The sequence below is a fragment of the Uloborus diversus genome, chromosome 1, assembly GCF_026930045.1.
Source record: "Uloborus diversus isolate 005 chromosome 1, Udiv.v.3.1, whole genome shotgun sequence".
In the NCBI taxonomy this organism is placed as follows: Eukaryota; Metazoa; Arthropoda; class Arachnida; order Araneae; family Uloboridae; genus Uloborus; species Uloborus diversus.
This window is the reverse complement of record NC_072731.1, coordinates 63,152,407-63,175,472: the sequence shown is the minus strand read 5'-3', so window position 1 is coordinate 63,175,472 and position 23,066 is coordinate 63,152,407. Positions and strand designations below refer to the sequence as shown.

The 23,066-nt window shown below is 32.7% G+C and overlaps 2 protein-coding genes across 4 annotated transcripts in view; one reads left to right on the top strand and one right to left on the bottom strand.

Moving 5' to 3' along the window:
• The window catches only part of LOC129229992 (glutamate receptor ionotropic, kainate 2-like), a 155,987-nt gene extending 141,913 nt beyond the window's left edge, over positions 1-14,074 (bottom strand). The window contains exon 1 of one of the 2 annotated variants that reach the window (XM_054864380.1): positions 13,891-14,074. In XM_054864380.1, coding sequence (XP_054720355.1) covers positions 13,891-13,981 — 91 coding nt within the window. In that variant the 5' untranslated portion in view covers positions 13,982-14,074. The remainder of the gene's footprint in view (positions 1-13,890) is intronic. The other variant, XM_054864388.1, reaches the window with a different exon arrangement.
• A 6,524-nt stretch (positions 14,075-20,598) lies between these two features.
• Positions 20,599-23,066, top strand: part of LOC129234614 (bestrophin-2-like) — a 77,322-nt gene continuing 74,854 nt past the window's right edge. The window contains exon 1 of one of the 2 annotated variants that reach the window (XM_054868646.1): positions 20,599-20,739. The gene's annotated coding sequence lies outside the window, so the exon portion shown is untranslated. The remainder of the gene's footprint in view (positions 20,740-23,066) is intronic. The other variant, XM_054868643.1, reaches the window with a different exon arrangement.

The following is a 23,066-nucleotide window of genomic DNA, read 5'->3' as shown; positions in this document are numbered from 1 at the left end:
GATATGCTCCGAGCGAACATTTCGTCAAATTGAAGAAACTGCTTTTGTTAGTGGTTTGAGGATGCGAATTTCATCAAATGTAACGAAATATTTCTTTTCGTAGTTTTGAGAGCATTAGTTTCGTCAAATTAATTTCGTCATATATAAGGACTTTAATTTCGTAAATTTTTAAGAAAATTTATTTATTTTTTTTTCTTTGAGCACATTAGTTTTTTTTTTTATTTTTGAGAATACAGTCGAACCTCGTTAGTTCGAACACGCTTAAAACAAATAACTGCTGAAATGAACTTTTTTGCAATGATTGTCTTATTGTTTATTGGTTTTTGGATAAAGCGAACCACGTTTTATAATAATCAATTTTAATGGTCCCTTTAAGTTCGTTATAACGAGGTTCGACTGTATTTTATAAGATTTGTGTGCGTGTGATCATATTCTAACTTCAGAATCTTACCACCGTACTTTCCCACTTTATTGCGTATAGTCACTTTAACAGGCCCGTCATTTGCGGGGTCAGGGGGTCAATTGACCCCCCCCCCCTCCCGTCTTGATTTTTGAACATTCATGTTTTTACACATGACTGGCCGTTGTTTTAGTTCGTTTTCTGTAACATTTTTATTGAGTACAGACTCTATGTCATATTTGGGAAAAAATTGAAACAACGGGCCTGCAGCCCCCCTCCCCCCATCAAAAAAAGACAAGTACTTGTTAAAAAAAGAGGCACATAAAATATGTCAAGCAAATTTTTATTTATGTAAAAATGCAAACAAACAACTTCTTAAAAAAGGTAAAACAAATCATTGCAGAATAAACTCCCCACGGTATCTAATTAAATCCCCCATAATGGGGATTTTCCTTCAAAAAATCTAATTTTTGTCGGATATTTTCCAAATTTGGCACAGAGGTTCTTTATTGGAGGCTCGGGAATTCACACAAGGTCGTTTATGTCCCTCTGTGTGTGTGGGGGGGGGGGGGGACAGACAACCCCGCATTGAGGGTTCTCCGTATTAAAAAAATTTTTTTTGTCCGATCTTTTTTAAATTTGCCACAGATGTTCTTAGATGCTCAAGAATCACGCAGGGTAGTTTTCATCACTTTATAAAGGGAGAGGGGGGGGGGGGGTTCCTTGAAAAAATCCAATTTTTGTCGGATCTTTCCAAAATTTTACACATAGGCTCTTTGATGCACGGGGATTCACGCAGGGTATTTTTCGGCCTTTTATGGGGGGGGGGGGGGAGGGCAACCCCTATGGTAGTTTTCCTACAAAAAATCCAGTTTTTGTTGGATCTTTAAGAATTTGGCAGAGTTTCGTTATTTGATGCTCAGGAATTCTCATAGGGTGGTTTTCTTTCCGCTATGGGGGGCAACCCCCATACGGGAGGGGTTCTTATGAAAAAACAGTTTTTATCATATCTTTTCCAAATTTGGAACAGAGGTCCTCTGATGCTCAGGAATTCACACATGGTAGTTTTCAACCCTCCATGATGGGCGGGGGGGAGCAACCCCGCATTGGGGGTTCTCCTTATATAAAAAAAAGTTTTTGTCCGATCTTTACTAAATTTGCCATAGAGGTTCTTTGATTCTCAGGAATTCAAGGAGGTTAGCTTTTGTCAATGTATGGGTATGGGGGGGGGGGGCCCGATAGGGGTTTTCCTTGAAAAAAATTCATTTTTTGTCGGATCTTTTCAAAATTTGGCATAGAGGTTCGTTCATTGATGCGCAGGAATTCTCATAGGGTAGTTTTTGCCCCGCTATGGGGGACAACCACCAAATAAGGGGTTTTCTTACAAAAAAAAACAGTTTTATCATGTCTTTTCCAAAATTGTCACAGATGTCATTTGACGCTCGGAAATTCCCGTTTTCGTCCCGCTATGGAGTGGGAAACCACGTATGTGTGGGAGGGGGGGGGGTCTTAAAAGAACCCAGTTTTTGTCTGATCTGTTCCAAATTTGGTACATTTGTCTTTTGATGTTTCGGAATTCTCATCGTGTAGTTTTCGTCCCGCTATGTGTGGCAAACCCCATAGGAGTTTTCCTTATAAAAATCCAGTTTTCGTCGGATCTTTTCCAGATTCGGCACAGATATCCTTTGATGCTAGAAATCCACATAGGATAGTTTCCCATGGGGTAGTATTCATATGGGGTACTACCCCATGTGATTAAAGAACCTATGTGCCAAATTAGAAAAAGATCTGACAAAACCCTGGATTTTTGTAAGGAAAACTCCCCTAATTGGGGAGGGGGGTGCCCCTAAAGCGGAAAGAATATTTCAAACTGTTTGACCTACATCGCTATGTAAGGATGGCGATGCATCACGATGTAGAAATTCCTACATCGCCCTGCCCCTACTGGAAATATAAAAGTGCTACTTCCTCAGCAGACATTGGGTTCTGGAAAAATAAATCATGTGCCACTTTTATGCACAGTTAGATCGATATATGCTTGGGAGAATATTGCTGAGAAGTTTCTTCTTCATTGCATCGCATGAAAAAATTCCAGAAAAAAAAAATCCAACTTATACCAATCCAATTTTTATCCAACTTATACCAAAAATTTCAAAGAAAAAGTACAATAAAATGGACAACTTTAAGTTAATACATATTTGTTCTAAAATTAGATACAGAAAATAAAATTAGATAATCTTAAGAAAAAGCTTACCTTTTTCTTTTTCCAATTAATTATTTGTTTTATTAATTTTGCTTGTATGTAGAATGTTTATTTGGACAAATTTATGTTTAATACAGGAACTTTATTATTGCATGCATTTCATACTTCATACTTTGAAAACAATTCTCTGCCGAAATTGTACAAGGTATTTGCAAATATAAATCTTAAACAAATGCAGATGTGAAATAAATCTTTTGGTAAAATTAATTTAGTGTAATGTTTGTTAAATAATTATAAAAATATACCTTTGCTTTTTACCCTTAAGTTTTTATTTTTATCTCCAAACATGTGTAACATGAAATCAATGTATAATATACGAACATTTAGAATATTGTTATAATTATGAAAAGGTCTTCGTCTGTCCTTGTTCCGATTATCTCCGTGATGTTGGATCCATCCTAAAAAAGTTTTAAAAAGAGAATATATACATTATAAGTAAAGGTTTAAGTCCATGGGTGTATGCCATCATACACATGGATTTTTTTTTCTATTTCGAGGAAAGTTTTACGATTAAATTCAGCAGTTTATTTCTGAAATAAAACATGTTTTCACGATTTCTTTCAAAATCTGAGTTTTTTTTTTTTTTTTTTTTCTTAAGTTACAAAGCTACGATTCGCTTGTGACTTTGAAAAGCATCTGATTTAGTTTTCGTATTTTTCAAAATATGATTATTTCAATGCTGATAGCTTTTTTTTCAAGCAGATTGCAAGAATGAGTTATTTTTACAGCGGATGAACAAAATTTTTATTTAGGCAGCTAGACTCTCAGTTTCTGAAATTAATTTCTGAATAATATTCTAGAATTAGAGTTTCTTCAATTTATCGAGAATCAGCATTATTTAACCATTAAACGAGTTAATTCTTTTGCACATCAAGTCGTGAATTTTCATTTTTTTGAGCTATAAAAAAATCAAAAGTGCGAAAACTGTTGATCTCTGATTTTTTTTTAAATTTATTTTTTATTTTAACCGATAGCCAAAATACACAGGGGTTTTTTTTTTTTTTTTTTCAGATTTTCGTGTTCCGTTTTCTTCACGAATGTTTTCTGAAGTACTCTCCCCCCCTACCCAAATTAGCTCCAATAAAGTACTTATGAATTAAGCAGTACTGAAACTGGTGATTATGATTTTATTTGCACATTTTTCAGAGATTTTATTGTGCTATGTTATCAATAAACAACATTTACTTACCGAGCTTTACCTCCTTAAACCACTATCAAATTAGAGTCAAAAACCCAGGGCTCCAACACTCGAAGCCACGCTCCATTTCATAAGTTAACTAGTAATTATATAAAGCTACCTTCTAGTTGATGGATAGGGATTTAGTAGAAAAAAATTGATTTTTCTGCTATACTGGGGGTAGAGTACTTACAAAATGGGGCGTAGCTTAAGGGCGTGTGTACTTCGGATTTTTTTAACTCAGCTGGTAATGATTTTAAGAGGGAATGCTTGCCGAGTAAAGTTGTTAATTGATAGTATAGTATCTTGAAATCTTTAAAAAATATTAGAACAAAATCATAAAATCATCAGAATCAATCACTAGTACAAAAATATTCAAACGTAGCTCTACTTACTAGCTTGCGACGGAGACGAAAGGAGTATCACCTTTTAACTAAGCATATTTGATTTTTAAAATATGCAATTTTCACGCAGTAAATAAAAAACGCCAAGGGAGAAGAGCTGCCAAAGATAGGGGAAACCCAATAACAAAGTGCATTTTCTTGTTTGTGTCTTGAGAACTAATTGACTGATATCAATGGATTTTTTTTTCAAAGGTATATAATGAAAATAGGGACTAGTGTGGTGAGCAAAGCTTGTTACATATATAAAGCTCATCATATATTTTCATTATCCTTTTAATTTTTCATATATTTTCATTATCCTTTCAATTTTTCAATTGAAGATCGGTTAAATTTTCAGACATTTTACTTTATATCCAGCAAAATCACAACTCCAACTAAAAGATTTGGACTTATTGGAAGTTCATCTATAAAATGCTTCTTAGTCTAATTTAATGTAGACCTGGATTTCTCACTTTTTGTTGACAATATCTTGAGGCGGCAAATATGGCAATAAAATTAATGCTGCATTTATTTTAGCTGTAGAAACTATGTATAATGGAAAAATTCATAATTATGACAAATCATGTAACACAAATTGACATAGAAAAACTTATAAATTTAGTGCATGAAGTGGGAAAATAAACAACAAAAAAAATTTAAAAAAAAAATAGAACCGACTTCAAAATTGCTCTAAAAAGTGAAAAATAATTTTATTCTTTAAACACCATCGATAATGCTTTTAAACATAATTTTTGAAGTTGGCGCAAAAACAAAACGTAAAATCCAGTGTATCCATACTTAGTTCATATTTTTTTTCAGAAAAGCATCCAAAGTTACGAACGAAACATTTATATCGTTATTCAAATATGCTGTCATCAATGCATAATGTATGTGATAGTGAGGAAACTGGGCCTGGTTAAATTTATAGTTGTATTTGAGTTATGGCTGTGAATGATTTTATCCTTCGTTTTTGCGCCAACTTCAAAAATTATGTTTAAAAGCATTATCGATGGTGTTTAAAGAATAAAATTATTTTTCACTTTTTAGAGCAATTTTGAAGTCGGTTCTGTTTTTTTTTTTTTTTTTCCAAAATTTTTTTATTTCATTCTTTTTAGTGTAAATGTAGGTATTTCAGAAATAGTAAGAAGTTACCATCACGAAACTTCACATTTTTTTCTTAAAAATGCTCCATACTAAAAAAAAAAAAAAAAAAAAAAAAAAAAAAAACTATTGACACGCGTTAAACTTTAAGCGATTGGCACTAAAAACTTATCTTTGTTCCTCTCTGGAAATCATGTGTAGTTAATTTAATTATAACCATTTAAGTATTGCGTTTTTCCTAACTAATTTACATTTCACAGCATCTAAGTTGCTCATGATGCAATCCTGTATTTTCTTACTTAGCCCCGATCATCTCTTATCGGCATAGATGATAACGATAAAAATACTACAGAGTAGTTGAGGCAAACCTAATGATAGCATTGTGAAGGCTAAGCAGATCCTAATCACTGTATCACCTCGCTTCCAGGTTAGGTTTACCCCTACTATGGAGCAATAGCACTGAAGAAAGGAAGATTTTGATAATTCCCATAGGGTTACTATAAATCAGCAGGGTTACTAAAATAAAATTATTTATGCCAAAAATGAGACGACAGCGCCTGATTTTCCATTATCGAAATATCCCTTGAAGAAATTTGATGCTTGCTTCAGAGAAGCCTTCATTCAAAATTATCATTACAATTACTATTAATGTTACTGTTGTATGGCACCAAACTTTCATAACAATGGGTTTCATATTTAATCTAATAGAGAAATTGCATGAAATTTATTGTTTTTTGCCCATAACTTTTTTTCTAAAGGACAAATATGGTCAAACAAAGTAATGGGACCTAAGTTGAGCCATCCCCTATCCATTAAAAAAATAATCATCAAAATCGGTTCACTAGGTGAGACGCTGTGAGTGGACAAAAAAAAAAACATACATACGGTATGAACTGATAACCGCCTTCTTTTTGAAGTCGGTTAAAAATGCTTATTATTGTTATTACAACTTTCAAACATGCTATACTATCTTTTCTTTTTTTCTTTTTAAATCGAGGTTAAACATTAAAACTTCACTTCAATAATTTATTTTAATTTGCGGAAAAATTGAAAAATCATTGAAAATATTCTGCTGAAATATCAAGCACAAAGACAGAGTTCTTTATGGAAATTAATATTTTCTCTATCTTAAAATGATTTTATCAAATTTATATTTACTTTACTTCATGTTTTATGCAAGTAAAAAAAAGGCTGCACAAATAATGAACAAAAGCACTTATTGCTAGAAACATCTGCCGCAGGGAAAGAGATTATATAAACAACGTGGGGTAAGCTGGTAAGCATATTGGGGGATTGGTATATAGTATTTGTTTAAGAAAATAAAAATGCAGAATGAAACAAATTTGAACTATTAAACTAAAAAATACACTTCGTTTAACAGAATTATTTTTGTAAAATTCATGGAAAAGAATGAAAACACATAACCATGTAATATATTCCATGTTGAAATTAAAAGCTTCAAAGTTCTATGCCTTTTATAAAAGCGTCAAAACGCTTTTAGCAAGTCAACGTCAAAGCGCGTGGAAACATAGTCAAAAGGAACATTTTCTTTTACAAATAAAAAAAACAACGCTAGCTAAGCCTAACGTGGAGGTGACTCAGAGTTAACACACACAGAATTCTAAACCTAATCGAACCGTTCGTTTTCAATTTTAATGTGTTTTAAATTCAACTATAAACAGAACACTAAACAAAAATGTAACAATACATAAAAGAAGGCACATTGCACATACAAATTTCAATAAATACTAACCTTTTTTATGAATCCTTGAGAATAAATATGATTTAACGAGCAAGTACAAGATTGAAACGAAAACTCCCAGAATGCACTGCAATGTGACGAAATCGAGACGAAATAATTTCGTGAAAAATTTGAGATTTCTGGTTTCGTCAAATATCACGTGATTCGGTGACGAAAGGATCGTCGAAAATAACGAAATAGTGCTCGAGGATTGCCGAATCGTTAAAATTGAGCGTTTCATTTTTGACAGTGTATTAAACACTTTTATCTTCAAGTTAAATTATGGAAGCATTAGCAGAGTGTTTGTTTTTGCATTTTCTTTTGAGTAAACATTTATCTGTTCAGTGCGTAAGATTTATACAAATCGCTCAAACTAGCACTTAAACCCGTAAAAACACATAAACTGTTTATATCTGCAAAGAACATCATGGACGGAGATTTAGTTTTTTTTTTTTAAAGAAAGAAGGATAGAAATGTTTTTACTGTTTTCTTCGTGAAAATGAAATTAAATGTATGCCAAATGCAGTCCTTTTGTTTTTGTCGTGAACTCCAAATTGAATCCTGAAACATTAGTTGAAGTTCAGAGAAAATTATGCAGTTCTTTTTCTTGCCAACATTATTGTTACCATCGCGAGGAAATAATTGCTGAATTTGGTCAAAAAGGAACAAAGAGCTTTTGGAAAAAAGGCACATCGATGAAAGAGTGCAGCTGTATATTTTTATACCAATATATTCTAACAATACACAAATAAAGGACAAGCTAGGAAATCATTGACAGCGAAGAGAGAATCATTGTAGAGAATGTCAAATTGGTCGCCCTTTTGAAAAGCTAATGGAACAAAACGCAAACTTTCAAATTTTTTGTATTAATGCTAACTTAATGAATTATATCTTAGTGGCACATATATTTACCCCAGATACACATCCCTTGGGACAAAGTACATGAATTCGGGAAGGTGATGCGGTTGATGATTCATATCTTACTGTCCCGCATCTACCAGGAGACACATCGTTTTGAAAAACTAAACGTAGGATGAAAACACCTAATATTGTGTACCTTTTGTTTTTGTTACTTAAAACAAGCATGGTTTAGAAAAAATAATGATATTGTACTTAAAATGAAATTTAGTAATCTGTAATGAAGAATCATTTGTGTATAAAAGCTTAAGATAAGTGCACCTATAGTTGATACTACACCAGAAGCGGATAACGTCTTCGAAAAATAAAGGAAATGGAACTTTTCCTTTGATAAGTGAACCCCTAAAAATGTCCACGAGGTGCCTTTACCTAACACCAAAAAGTTTAAATATAAATTTAATTTTTAAAACAATCTGGAAAAGGTTCATTCACACGGAGTGACCTATTATGGACCTCTGAAACAACACTAGTACACAGCTTTTTGCTGTGCAAATTATTTGCACTACAAACAAATGTTATTCTTCTTCGATTACCAGCGCTGATCATATGAGCCTATTTGCTGCATTTTTGACGCCGTACCCACTGTTCACTATTCAATTCTGACCACTTGAAAATGACAATGCACAATTTTACACACAACGTCATTTCAACTTCCCTTTCACTTCTCCATTCTTCCTTTTCTGAAGAAAAAGAAACTTGAGTATATTGTGCATTGCACTTCATAGTGCTCCCTATCCTAGATTCGGCACTTCGGAGAATTAAAAAATTAAAATCATTAATTGTAGTTAATACAAAGGTGCCCATCCTCCCAAAAAGGCGATGGTACCTTCCCTCAAATTAAATCAAAATCCAATAAAAAGAATCCCCCTAAAAAATTCAATGAAGCAGTCTGTGCCATGAACGCTCCTTCGTATGCACCAGGAAGGCTAACACTCACGGACAGTTTTCGTTCTTGTAATATGAAATTAACTTAAATAAATCTTACTTTACTATTAAAATGACTTTTAAAACCACTTATGTCACACACGTAACAGAATGTATTAGTTTTTCTACCGACAATGTATGAGCTACTAAAGAAAAAAAAATGTCTGGAATATTTACTCAATATATGTAGACGCATGTAAAAAAAACCATGGTTCATTTCACTTTCAAAACTTCATACGAAACTAAAAAGTGAAATAAGGTGCACCCTGTTAACGGATTTTTGGAGTCACACAAGTAACGCTATATTTAAAACTTTGTGAAAATTTTTAGAGTTATGCTACAGTAAAAATATTGCGACTAAAATAATCCCAGGTGTTATCCTACTAAAGAAAAATGAAGGATATTTTAATAATTTCATCTAAATTAATATTGCTATTTTCAAAAAAAAAAGTCAGAAAGTCACACACGTAACGGTGAAATAAACCTTTACCGAAAAACCATTTTTAAGGTTTTAGCTCTGTCAAATTTTTCATATAGATATTTGCATCTCCATTTGTTACAAAAATTAGTGTCTGAGCATGTGTTCGTACGAATTTTTTACACTTTCCGTCATGAAATTCAGCGGTACGATTCAGGGGCAGCAAATAGGGGGGTCAAGAGGGGGCGATCGCACCCCCAAATTTTTTGAGAGGAAAGATAAAAAGTGAGCAAATTCAATTTACGTAAATCGCCAATCAAAGTTAAAGAAAAATAATCTTGCTGGTTCTTCGTAATGGTTGATGAAACTTGACACATTTCCAGACAAGAGCAAGTATTTTCCGTTTTTTAAATTATTAGAAATTCGTCAAGACTTCACCGGCCTTTTCAGAACAGAAAAACTGATGAAGAATCATGGTTAATTATAACGAAAGACGTAATTTCCTCATATAGGCTAAATATCTCGTTCTTGTGTGCTCTGCGTAACGATGGTTATGAGAGGTCCGTGCAGTGGTGTGGCTGCATGATTTTCAGAAGAAAATGCCTTGGTATTTTATATTCATTGTTACGCTCATACTTTAAGTGTGTCTATTTAATGAGTGTTCATCACTTTCTTCTGCTAGAAACACATTTCAGCTGCTCAATGCATAGTATGCTTTCATAGATACTCTTTAAAAATACATTCTATTTTAAAAAAACATATCTCGCATCAACAAATATATTTTCTGGGGACTCTTTAACTATGCAGTCCCCCCCCCCCCCCATCGTGATTATTTGCTGTTAGCCGAATATGTGTTTTGTTCCATACTGAGGTAATCCGTATTTAAGAAACTCGACTCCCCAAATGAAATGCTGAAATGCCGCACCTGTGTACGATAGTCTGAAGAAAGGCAAAATCGTGTATTTGCTTTGAAGTATGAACTTTTAATTTTTATTGAAAAACTTTTGCTTAATTTTTTTCATCTGTGGCAAGAATTTCATTGGTTATTGCTCTTACTATAAATAACAGTGACTCTTGGAAAAATGTAATTTAGCATTAGGAAGTAGACTGGACAATTATTTAAGACCACGGAAACCCCCCAAGAGCAAGAACTCCCCCCCAAAGAAGTGAAAATACCCCTTGAAATATCCCCCCCCCCAAAAAAAAAAAAAAAAAAATTCAATGACGCAGTCTGTGCCATGACCCCTCCTAGGTGGGCAGCCCTGCTAACTCTTATGGATCAACTACTTTATTGAATCAAGTTTCAGTGAAGCATCTGTGATTTTAATGAACGACGGTTAGAGTTAGAGTTTAACCAATGAGAAGGTTTTGGGAACAATGCCAGTTGGCGCAGAATGGAAATGCCTTTTGTTTACTTTGGCGTGTGTATTCATTAGTCTAGAAGAGTCTATCGCATTTTAATTGTTTCATATGTTTCTGGGCAGTTTCATTAATTTTTTTTTTGTTTGCATAATAAGTTGAAATAGAGTGGATGCTCGTATAACTCATCAGTACTTTTAAAATTCCTTATGGTAAATTGAAAATTAGAATAATTACATTAATCTTTTTTTGAGTGTTAATGTTTTACGCACTGATATATAGCTCCAGTATTTATAGTAGAAAATAGTAATGAATATAATGTACATTTACACTTTTGAAGAAAGCTTATCAAGGCACCAGCTAAGAGAAAAAGAGTAGTTATAATTAATCATTGTTTTTGAAATTTCTTATGGTGTATTAAAAATCAGAATAGTTTCATTAAATATTTTTGAGCATTAATGTTTTGTGCACTGATACACAGCTCTAGTATTTTAGTAGTACATAGTAATGAATGTAATGTACATTTACACTCTTGAAGAAAGCTTATCAAGGCACCAGCTAAGAGAAAAGGAGTAGTTATAATTAATCATTGCTTTTGAAATTTCTTATGGTGTATTAAAAATCAGAATAATTTCATTAAATATTTTTGAGTATTAATGTTTTATGCACTGATACATAGCTCTAGTACTTATAGTAATACATGGTATTGAATATAATGTACATTTACACTTTTGAAGAAAGCTTATCAAGGCACAAGCTAAGAGAAAAAGTAGTTATAATTAATCATTGCTTTACTTTCTTATGGTGTATTAAAAATCAGAATAATTTAATTAAATTTTTTTTAGCATTAATGTTTTACGCACTGATACATAGCTCTAGTATTTATAGTAGTACATAGTAATGAATATAATGTACATTTACACTTTTGAATAACGCTTATCGAGGCACAAGCTAAGAGAAAAAGAGTAGTCATAATAAATCAATGCTTTTAAAATTTCTTTTGGTGTATTAAAAATCAGAATAATTTCATTAATCTTTATTTGAGCATTAATGTTTTACGCACTGACACATATAACTGATAACTCAAGCATAATTCATAGCAATGAATTTAAAACTCAGGAGGAAAATTTATCAAGAAACAAACTGGAGTTCATTTAAAAGCTTCTCATTTTGCCGTAGCTTCTTACAGAACTTAGTTTTTGACTTCAAAACATATATCGTCTAATGACATCGTCAAAAATGTTGTAAGATGTGAGCTAAATTTTGTGCCTTAAGAATTTAACAATTTATTAGAAAATAGATTTCTTTATGCTTAAATAATACATAGGAACTTACAAAACAAGAAATTTTTCAAAAAATAGAGTGAAATAATTTTAATAATTCATAAAACGAACTTATGGTTGATTTTCACTGAAAAACCTTGTTCCATCGAAAAATGAAAACAAATCTTTTAATGCATACATTTATAATAAATATTGAAAATTTCAATAAAGCTTGATCTGGTACGGATTCATCTTAAATAAGATTTCCTTTTTGCTTTAACCATAGTTTCTATATTTCAAACGGATTTTCGTAATTATTTTATTTGCTGCCTAATGTCACGGGTTAAGTCAAAAAAAAAAAAAAATGTTTTACAAATTATGTCATCAATATTTCATTATTGACTTTCAGAGGTAGTATTTTATATACAATATTAGTTCCAATTGTAAACTAACAAAGTTTATCGAACAAATCATTATCGGAATCTTGTTTTTGTGTTTACATTGCTCAAAGAAATTTCAAAAATTTAAACTGAAAACAGTAACTGATTTCTTTTTTTCTTCTGTGAATCGTAGTAAAGTTTTTACCACCAAGAACATGGTCTACGCTTGACAAAGCAACAGTACTTTCATACCAAGAGTTCGTCAAAATGTATTTTCTCCTAGTTTACTATTAATCATCTCGCAAAAAACATTTTGAAGTTGTAAAACAAATAAGTTTATTTGGAATTTACTATAATAAGTTAATATGGTAAAAGATTTATTTTATCCTCCTTTGCATCGTATGAGCAACCCTCAAGACTGAAAGTAAGAAGTACCGTTTGCTGCACAAAAAGTGCCAGTTTTCTTTTTGAATAAGACAAGAACCAAACTTTTTTGTTACTTATATAGGGAGATGTTTGTACAATTTAAACCTTAATTGTAATCCAGGGCAAGATATTGAAAGTGAGAAAATTTAAATCTCACTTCTCGGTTAAATATTAAAAGAAAAAAAACTTGTTGAGCAATATCACGAATTGCTTATTAAGTTCACTTAACCGAGGTTGATGTTGCTCTGATTTTTCGAATTACCATGGCGACGAGAATAAGTTTAGTTGTTTGTTTTAATATTATAAAGAGGATAGTTTTTGCCGCCATGGTTACAAATCGTTTGCGTTCATTTAAGGCTTAACTTAAACAGATTTTACATTTAAAAGGTGAGGGGGGGGGATTACGTTTCTTTCTTTCTTTTTATTTATTTATTTATTTTTTTAAAAGAAAAACATCAACACAGAGGAACTTAAAAAGAAAAACTTCATCTAAATACAAAATTAAGAGATTACTACTTCCTATCTTTTAAGATTGAAATACTATAGGAATAAAAATACCGTGAAGGTATACGTTGTAAATTTAATCTTTATGATGAGTATACGAGTGCAAATTTGCCATAATAACCAGATCTTTATTACCGCATCCTAATGACCATTTCTCTTTTATGGATATACTTCATACTACCTAATATGGAAAATCAACAGTCATAATATGATGGGTGCGAATTTCTTCTCTATTTCCATTCCAGTCCATTTGTAGAAACAAGGAACTCAACGTGTAGTGTCCTATCGCAATCCGTGGTTGCTAGGAACATAAATTGAATTCAATACATCAAAACTCAAATGTTTATAATCATTATGCTTTCTCTCTTTTTTTTTTCTTTTTTGTTTGCTTGATTATTGTATAAAGTAAAAAAAAATACAAAATTTTTTTTTTCTCCGTCAAAATGTCAGTAGAAAAATATTTCACAACTTTTCGCTGTTAACGGCGGCTATAAATAGAGAAAAATAGGTTCCAAACAAACTTTGGCTGTTTTATGCAGTGTTCAAAGTTTAGAAACCATTATGCTGTTGACTTCGAGAAGCCGAAGCTCTCCACGAACGTGCCCCGTTAAAGTCGAACAAAAAACGAACTTACCAACATGAATTCGACCAGGAAGAGCGGTGCAAATTCCGAACAGCAGCGACAGCAAAACAATACCTCGGCACGCAGCCATCCCTTGTTCCATTCACCCCTCCGTTGCCCAAAACTCTATTCCGAAATATAAGCAAAACATGAAGGAGAAGATGATGAGCGCTGAGGACCGAATACTCTGAGAACCCACCGACAACTGTAAGCATCGCACGACTTGTTGCTTGCTGGGTGTCGTGACGTCGAAAGGTGGGAGTATTCCAACTTGGAAGCCATTCTAAAACCGAATTTGTGTTTTCATTTAAGACTTCTTGGAAAGTCTGATGAGTAATCTCATGATAAATAATTAGCTCCCAAGCATCACAGGCTACGAGTACTTGTTGATAACACAAGATAAATAACTGTATAAATAAGTCAGACAGAACTTGTGATTTATATTCTATGCCACCCCTGAGTCAAAAATTTTGTCTGCATGTCACAAACTCCGCAAGTAGGGAGGACATGCTTTGCAGACAGATCAAAATCTCAATTTTTTTCTTATAATTTTTCAATTATTGTTATTATTATTATTATTATTATTATTATTATTGCATAATTATTTTCCAATCAGTAGTCTCATGAAAAATAAGTGACTTAAGAAATCAAAAACTGAAAGTCATTATTTTTCATGAGACTTACTAAATTGCTTGATAGTACAAGTGATTAATAGTTAGCGATGTTCCCATCAATTCTGGTCCCAGTAATCCACTATGCACAGTATGTGTAAGCGATCACATACATAATATGTCTAAGAAATGTTTGAGAGTATACTACGTATATGGAGTATACCCTATGGCAACACCCCTGTTAATAGTTATTGATAGATCAAACGACATTACTTGATAGTATCAGTGCATTTCTGGGTTACTTTCGATTTATATTCTAAACTGCCCAAGAATCACAAATTATTGTCTCCAGGTCGATAACTCCGACAGTAGGTTGGACATGCTTTTCTTCTAAGTTTAATCCTTCTTATTGCGACTGTTCAAAAATTTTCAATATTTTATTGTTGATTTTTAAAGTTTCTGTTTTGTACCTTTTTTTGTCTCATTAGTAGTCTCAAGAAAAATAATGGAACTACAGAATCAAAAGCTACGACATTGCTTGATAGTACAAGACAAGTATATTTCTAAGTTACTTTCGATTTATAAGCTAATAGTCATTTTTTTTTTTTTTTGTCTCCATGTCACTAAATTCTCCAGTAGGCTGGGGGTGCTTTGCTTTTTATTTTGATAGTTCAGAAATTTTCAATCTTTTGTTAAAAAATTTTCAAGTTACTATTTTGCATCTCTATTGCCTCATTAGTAGTCTCAAGAAACATAAAGGAATTACAGAATCAAGAGCTACGACATTGCTTGATAGTACAAGAAAAACTGTTGAAACACGTGATCAACAAACCGGTCGCTACCGTTCGTGCTCGTCCAACGTAAGCTAAGTAAGAAAGGGGTCGTTTCTAAAATTTTAAAAGTATTTTTTTCTGAAAGAACATGCTTAAAAACATAGGATCTAATTATTTTTTATAAATAATTTGTTTAAGTTTAATATTTTTAAAAAAAACTACTTAAATTGGTGCGCTTTCATTGTTTACATTTCTTGCCGATGACGTCACAAATGATGAATTTCCATTCAGTGTTGCCATTCACAGGGCAAAATATTTAATTCGCGTCTTTACTCATGTGTATTGGCAACGATATGGTTGATAGCAAGCATAGAGCGCAATGGGGTGGTTTCCTTCAGTCAAAAGTACTACTTTTAGTCATTGAAATGGATAGAATGAGCAAAAAAAAAAAAAAAACATGGACCCAGAAAATACTTTCATTTTCCCAACAGTTTTTTTTTAATTAATTTTTTAAAATGTCCGATTTTTCAAACAAGGCGTGGTCTTGATGACGTCACAAATGATGCACTTTATCGCATCTTTCTACTGCGTTTCTATATTATGATAATCAAGCAGCGAATTAAAATTGCGCTCTACGCTTGCTATCAACCATATCGTTGCCAATACACGTGAGTAAAGATGCGAATTAAATATTTTGCTCTGTGGATTGCAACACTGAATGGCATTTCATCATTTGTGATGTCATCGGCAGAAGCCGTAAACAATGAAAGCGCTCCAATTTAAGTAATTTTTTAAAAACATTAAACGTAAACAAATTTATCAAAAAATGGTCAGATAATATGTTTTTAAGCATGATCTTTCAGAAAAAAATACGTTTAAAATTTTGGAAACGACCCCATTTTAATTCGCTTCTTGATTATCATAACGTGGAAATGTGATAGAAAGATGCGCCAAAGAGCATCATTTGTGCGTCATCAAGACCACACCTCGTTTGAAAAATCGGACAGTTTAAAAACTAATTAAAAAATTACTGTTAAGAAAATGAAAGAATTTTCTGGGTCCATGTTATTTTTTTTTGCGTATTCTATCAATTTCAATGACTAAAAGTACTACTTTTGACTGAAGGAAACAACCCCATTATTCTTTTAGTTATGATAACGTTCTCTGAATGGATCTTTTGATGTGATTTTACTTATTTAGTACATCATTTTAAATCTTAATTAAAGTATTTTTAACGGCTTTTTCTTAGGCTATTTCTGACTAGTGTCGTGTGCTTGCCAGCTTCTACTGTTGTTACGTTTCGGTAGAAATTTATGTTTCAATTTAATATTCCTTAGGAAATTAAACATATTGATAAAAAGTGTAACACCATATAAGTCATGAACCTTTTCATTCACATAATATTTTATTTCTTTTACTACAACTCCGCTTCTACATATTTTTTTTTATTTAAAAAATTTATCAAATTAAAGGAAAAAGTTAGTTTAATACTATTGTAATGGGAACGTAAAGAGCAGTATCGTCAAATTTTTATTTTCAAAATTTTTTCGCATTTTTGTTATGCGTTGTACTTTAGCTTTCTTGTACAAGCTTACTTTCCACTGGAAAAAAAATCAAATTTCATCATTTCGCTTTTGTTAGTATCGAATCCAAAACACGTTTCTTTTAATGTCTCAAAAATTCATCTCTGTAGATACTTCGCTTTATCTTCCCACGTTTATGTTAACATCTTGAAAAAAGTTACCTCTCATTTCTCTTTTCTGCAAACTTAATTTCAAAATAAAAAACATAATATAGTTCTATAAAAAATAGGCTTAATCATGTGTTTCTTTCCATATTTTGCAATATTTTAAAAAGGAAAAAAGAATTTTAATGCTTTTTTTTCTTTACGGTTACGATCAGAGAAAGAAAAAGGTTAATAAACAGTTGTAGTTACAAAGGTGATAGTTTGAGCAATCCGAAACTCCGCCCCTTTTCTTTGGGTCAACTCTCATTGGATGATTTCCTTTGTTTACATTGTAGTACTTCGTTTACATTGAGTCATAGGTGCCAAATTTGGCAGTTTTTGAAAAAATACGCCAACGCGACCCGGTTACCGTAATTCTGCCTGAGAATAAAACAATTATTGTCGAAATCTTGACGATTGCGCCATTAAATACTTCCTTTAAATATGCAGTAAAATACTATATAATTTATAAAGAGCAAGGTTTCCTTCTTAGACTTTTTTTTTTTAATTTAGAGGAAGAGTAATGGTTAAACCCTTCTCTATATCAACTCACATTAAATGTCTCAAAAAATTTATACGTAATCCCTGGGCCCGACTTACTGAAAGTGAGGTCAAAGGCCCACAATGCTTTGGAGTCCCCTATGCTTCAGGGATGCATTTAACCTGAAATGCACTTCAATGAGAAATAGTTGAATATTGAGTTGGGACCAGATTTACCTGAAAAGGGAATTTATTTTCCCTGAAAAACAGACCTGGTACGTCATTCCGGCATCAATTCACCCTGTACTACGCATCGGTTAACCATATCAATGAAATTTTACGTTAATGATTGAAAAAGCATCACTTTTTAAAGTAGAAATAATACGTTAACTAATATAAACAAATGATTTTCCCCGGTTGTATTACAGCGCTCTCTTATGAGCAAGTCGGTGTCTTTGATCTTTTGAGTAATGATTGAGCCTGATAAGACGCGCATCGAGTGAAGCCTTGGTCAAAATAAAGTCAATAATTATAATTACAGTATTGTTACTTTATTCTTAAAAATACTGTATTAGAAATTTAAACCGTCTGTGTAAATTCATGCATGTATTTAAAATACAAAACATTGAAACATCAATACATATTAGCAGAAATACCTCCATACGTATTTTAATTTTTTATTGAAATAATACAGCAAGAAGTTCCGTCCGGAACTAAACGAGCCCACTTTCTCGTTTTACCAACATCGACTTTCTAATATTCAATCAAAATTCTCTAAATTAGCTAAGACTGTCAAACTAAGAATTAGCTAATTATGTCAAACATGCCTTTTGAACGTTTTAAGCTGATTTCTAGAAACAAAATACATCTTTCTCAACTGATGAAATAGATACGTAGAAAATAAGTAAACGAACAAATAAAAAAGTAACACCTTTTAAACAATGCAGTCGCTTTCAAAAAAAAAAAAAAAAAAATTACTGTTAGCAGCAGGGAACGTATTTAAAGTAAAATTGTAATAACTTAAGTGTTTAAATCAACGAATTATTCTGGAAAATTTAAAGTGTGGTAAACTTTAGTAATACCATTTGATACAGTTAAGGTCAATTATGTACAGTCGATCTCGCTTATAACGAACGCAAAGGGATCGCGATATTTGCTCGTTATAAACGAGTGCTCGTAAAAAAAACGGGTTCGTGAAAAAAAAAATCATATGTTTTTATATTTTTGTACAGTACCGAAGAAGTTGGTTATTTGCTTTGAACTGTCTTATTGTCTCTTTTTTTTGGTGTTTTCGAGGAACATGTAGGATAAAAAACATCTTCGTTTGCGTCCGTGGCTCAAATAAGATAATCTTTTCTGAGGTAGAAATCTGCAGAACTTTTCTGAAATTCAAAATTTTTTCTTGCTTTTAGCGGGGTTTACTCGTCAGAAGCGAGTAATGCTCCCATTAGACTTAACATTGTACCAACCAAATCTATTTGATTTCCTCGCTAAATCCGAGTTCTCGTTAAATCAGGGCTCGTAAGCGAGTTCGACTGCACTATAAAACTTTCGTGTGATGTTATTTTTGGGAAAGTGAAGATATCGGTGATTTCGCCAGCTTAAATTTTCTCGAATTTTATATGAACAGAATCGAAAGTTCTACGACTTGCTCACGAAAATCGCGAAAATTAAAGGCCACGAAAATAAGTGCTTTTACAGTGTAATGTCTGCGCTGGAAAAAAGGATTGTTAACTTCAGCTTCTTCTTCAGACAACTAGTTCTGTTACAATTCTTTCTAATGTGATGGACATCGCAATCACTATTTAGCTGCAGCCTTCATCGTAGCTGTCTTTTCACAAACATAATCAACACTTTTTATTGATTTGTTTTGGGCTCAATTATAAAACAATATACGGAAAAAATATCGAGTTCAGTTCAGTGATGTTGGAAAATATTGATCCTTGTCAGTCGCTGGTAAAACCAAAGACATTGCTATTTGGAAAATATCGACATGGATGTAGCATCCTTTTAAAGAGGCGGTCCCTAATAATTTGATCACCTAATGCAATTTGAACACTAACCTACTGCTCATTAGACGTTTGTGAGACTAAGTCATGTCAACTCACACTGAAACCATGAGGAAAACTTGCGGCTCATGGCTAGTGAAATTTTTCTTGTGATTACAATGTAATGAGCAGATTTCAATCAGTTGTTGTAGTAAGGAAAATTAGAAAGTAAAAAAAAAAAGTGATTCGATATGAAAAAATTGAACATGCGTCTCATTTTTATGAGTATCCAGAAAATAATTAATTGACTCTTAAGCGGGACTTTTATTGTCCAACCGCGGATTGCGTGGAATTTTCAAACGTCCAGATAAGACGAATCTATGTGAATAGGGGGAAAAGTAAAAATTTGATGCGAGTATTCCGTTCATTTGAATGAGACACTGCTTCTGCGAAAGCTGACATCGGTAAAAAATCAGATTCGTCCATTTCCGGCTGTAAAACGGATGTTTGTCTTTCCATACAATCCGTGGTCAGACAGTAGAGGTTTTTTTTTTTTTTTTTAATGGGGTCTTAGCGTTTTTTTTTTCCTGGAGGGGCTCATTATTGAAAAGTGCTGCGTAGCATTCGAGAGGTGTACAACATCACTCTGGGATGAGAGGGGTGAAAAATTGAACCAAAAGTTGCTTCTCTAGTCCAAATAAAATCGTCACCATTTACCAGTACATCACAGTCGTTTTTTCCTTCGTCAGATCTTGATTGTGAGTTCAGACATCAAAGGTAAGCGTAACATTTGCCAACTTCGAATCGTTATTATCTCCCAACAGGTAACTCATCTATTTAAACCCTTCAAAATGTAGTCTGGTTTGCTTGACGGAAATTAAGGAATTAAATCATACAATGTGTTTACTTTGTAAAAATGCGGTAAGAAGGAATAATCGCGTTACGAACCGAAAGTTTGCTCTTCTTCCCTTTATTCACTTGTTGCCAGGACATTTTTAGACTACAATCACTCCACCTTCCTCCTCTGCTAGAGCCCTACCTCACAGAAGCGTGCTCAGATTTTTCTACGATGTCGCAGACACCGTTCTGGAAAACTGAATTAAACCCGAGAAATTCATTTCTACTACTTGTCATCATTTGGAGATACGCAGTTTTTAATGTGACTTCATAATTCGTGCTGACGGTATGAATAAATCGCGCTGATCCAAAAAATGTAATTTATAAATATTTCTTTCTTTAAAAATTTAGACACCTGAAGGCCTACCGTCTCGACCATCATCAATGTAAGCAAATTTGAATCAACTTTATTTTATTGACTAGTATGAAACATTTTGTGATTATTTTGTTTTTAAATTCCTTCATTGTTTCAGAGTTGAGCGTTTTTTAAGGATAAATGTCTGATATTTCAGTGCAATAGAAAAATAGAAACTATTTTATTTGATATTATTTAAAGCAAAGGATGTTTTAAATCTTCCCGAAATTTTAGAAATAGACCTGGATAAGCTGAAAATCGTTAAGTAATTTTATTGACAATTTTTCTGGATATAATGTAAGACGAATAGTTACTATTATCCAATATGCAAGTAAAGTGCATGTAACCTTCGATGAAAATTAATTACTGATCCTTGCTTTTGGACAACTATGAAAGACTGGAGCTAACCAAATGTAATGTGCTTTCAATATTAGAAATTTAAAAAGTTGAATTACATTTATATTTAAATTTCACATGGAAGTTGGCTACTTTTCTACTTAGTAGTTATTTTTTACAAAAAGGGTCCATGTTGTGATTTTTGACCGTGAAACCCAAAAAACAATATCATAGAAGAAATTATTCATCGTAAATGTGATTCTAAAGAAATTTGTTTTATGTGAAAAAAAGTATTCTTACTATGTCTCATGATTAAATAGAGTTTAAAACGCTGGCTGTGGTTCGCATCTTATTGGCGTTTGAATGTAATTGCGGAATTGATTTTCTGACAATAAATGTGTTTAACGTAGCTGAACTTAGAATTCCTAAGTATTGAAAAGCAAATTTAGCACTAGTGCCTAAGTAATGAAAAGAGAATGATTAAACTATCAGAAGAATTTTCTCAAAGGGAAAGCTTTGGTGATTCATCACAACTTCAGGAAAAATTGGCATTTTTTTTGAAAAGTACCCTTGAGTTACAAAGTAATTGGCATTAATTTCTTTTTTAGTAGTGCCCAATAAAAGGAAAGTATTATTTTTTTTTTCACGCGCGTTGAGAAACGGATGGAATTGTTTGTTCTTAAGTTAAAAAAAAGAAGACAAAAGATCAAAGAAAGAAGCATTTTTGTTTTCGTTTAAAGAACTGTCTTGAAATCTCTACAAAAAGCATATTAAGGTAAGATTTATGGAAATTGTATTATGTTGTTTTATTATGTGAAATGTATTAAATTTAAAATGTTGAGTTCTTGCATTATTATTATTATTATTATTATTATTATTATTATTATTATTATTATTATTATTATTATTATTATTATTATTATTATTATTATTATCATTATTATTATTATTATTATTATTATTATTGGTGTTATTGTATTTTTTTCTTTTTATTCTGACTACAATGAAACAGAACAAGCTCAGTTTCTTACACTACATTCAATCAAACAGAAACTTCACTGTATTAAATTTGTAATATAAAACGTAACCAATAAAGTTCTTGCCGTTTTTACTTTGCCATTGAAAAAATTGATAATAGGTGTGCAAAATTCGTGTGTCACTTGGTTTAAGCAGCTGTCAAGTACGTATGTTAGTATATCAAATATTTTAAACCCCTGTCAGGGGAGATTAGCTCCAGCGGGACTGTACAGTAGTATAGCAAAATGGAAGTGGCAAAGGAGCTCGTTCGGTATTTTTTGCTTTATGATTTTAAAATAGGTTTTTCAGCTGCTGCATCAACTCGTGTCAAAGGTTTGGGGACAGTGCTGTGGGTGAACGTTCAGCAAGGCAATGGTTCTAAAAATTCAGATCTGGAGTTTTGTCTCTTTGTGATGAACCTCGTAGTGCACGACAACTATCCTTAGATAATGAAGTCCTGGAGTTGGTGATCAACAAGGAGTAGCCTAACATATGGTGAACTTGCAAGAAATCTTTCAGATTCTGATAACACTTCGTCTGCACCGCTTAAGTAAGTCGTACAGGCTAAGCAAACGATTTCCGCACAAGCCGTTAGAAATTCACAAGAACCAGTGAGTGGCAGCCTGTATGTCATTGCTTTCTCGGCACTGTAGTGCACCCATACTCAATCGAGTGATTTCTAGTGACGAAAAGCGAGTCCTGTATGACACTCCCAAGTGTTCCATATATTGGTTGTCATCGCAGGTCACTGCCACTTACACTGCATGGCCATCTATATACCACACAAGATCATGCTTTGTTTCTGATGGACTAGTCGCCAAATTGTTTACTATGAGTTGATTCCAGTGCCCCAAACCATCACTGTGGCCATGCACTCACCGTAATCGGAACGTGTGCAACACGCATTGCAAATGAAGGAGCCATCAAGTGCGAAACGCAAAGAATTACTCTTCCTGCAGTTTAACCCGCAACTGCATGCGCACGGGTGGCCATTTGGCGACTTGG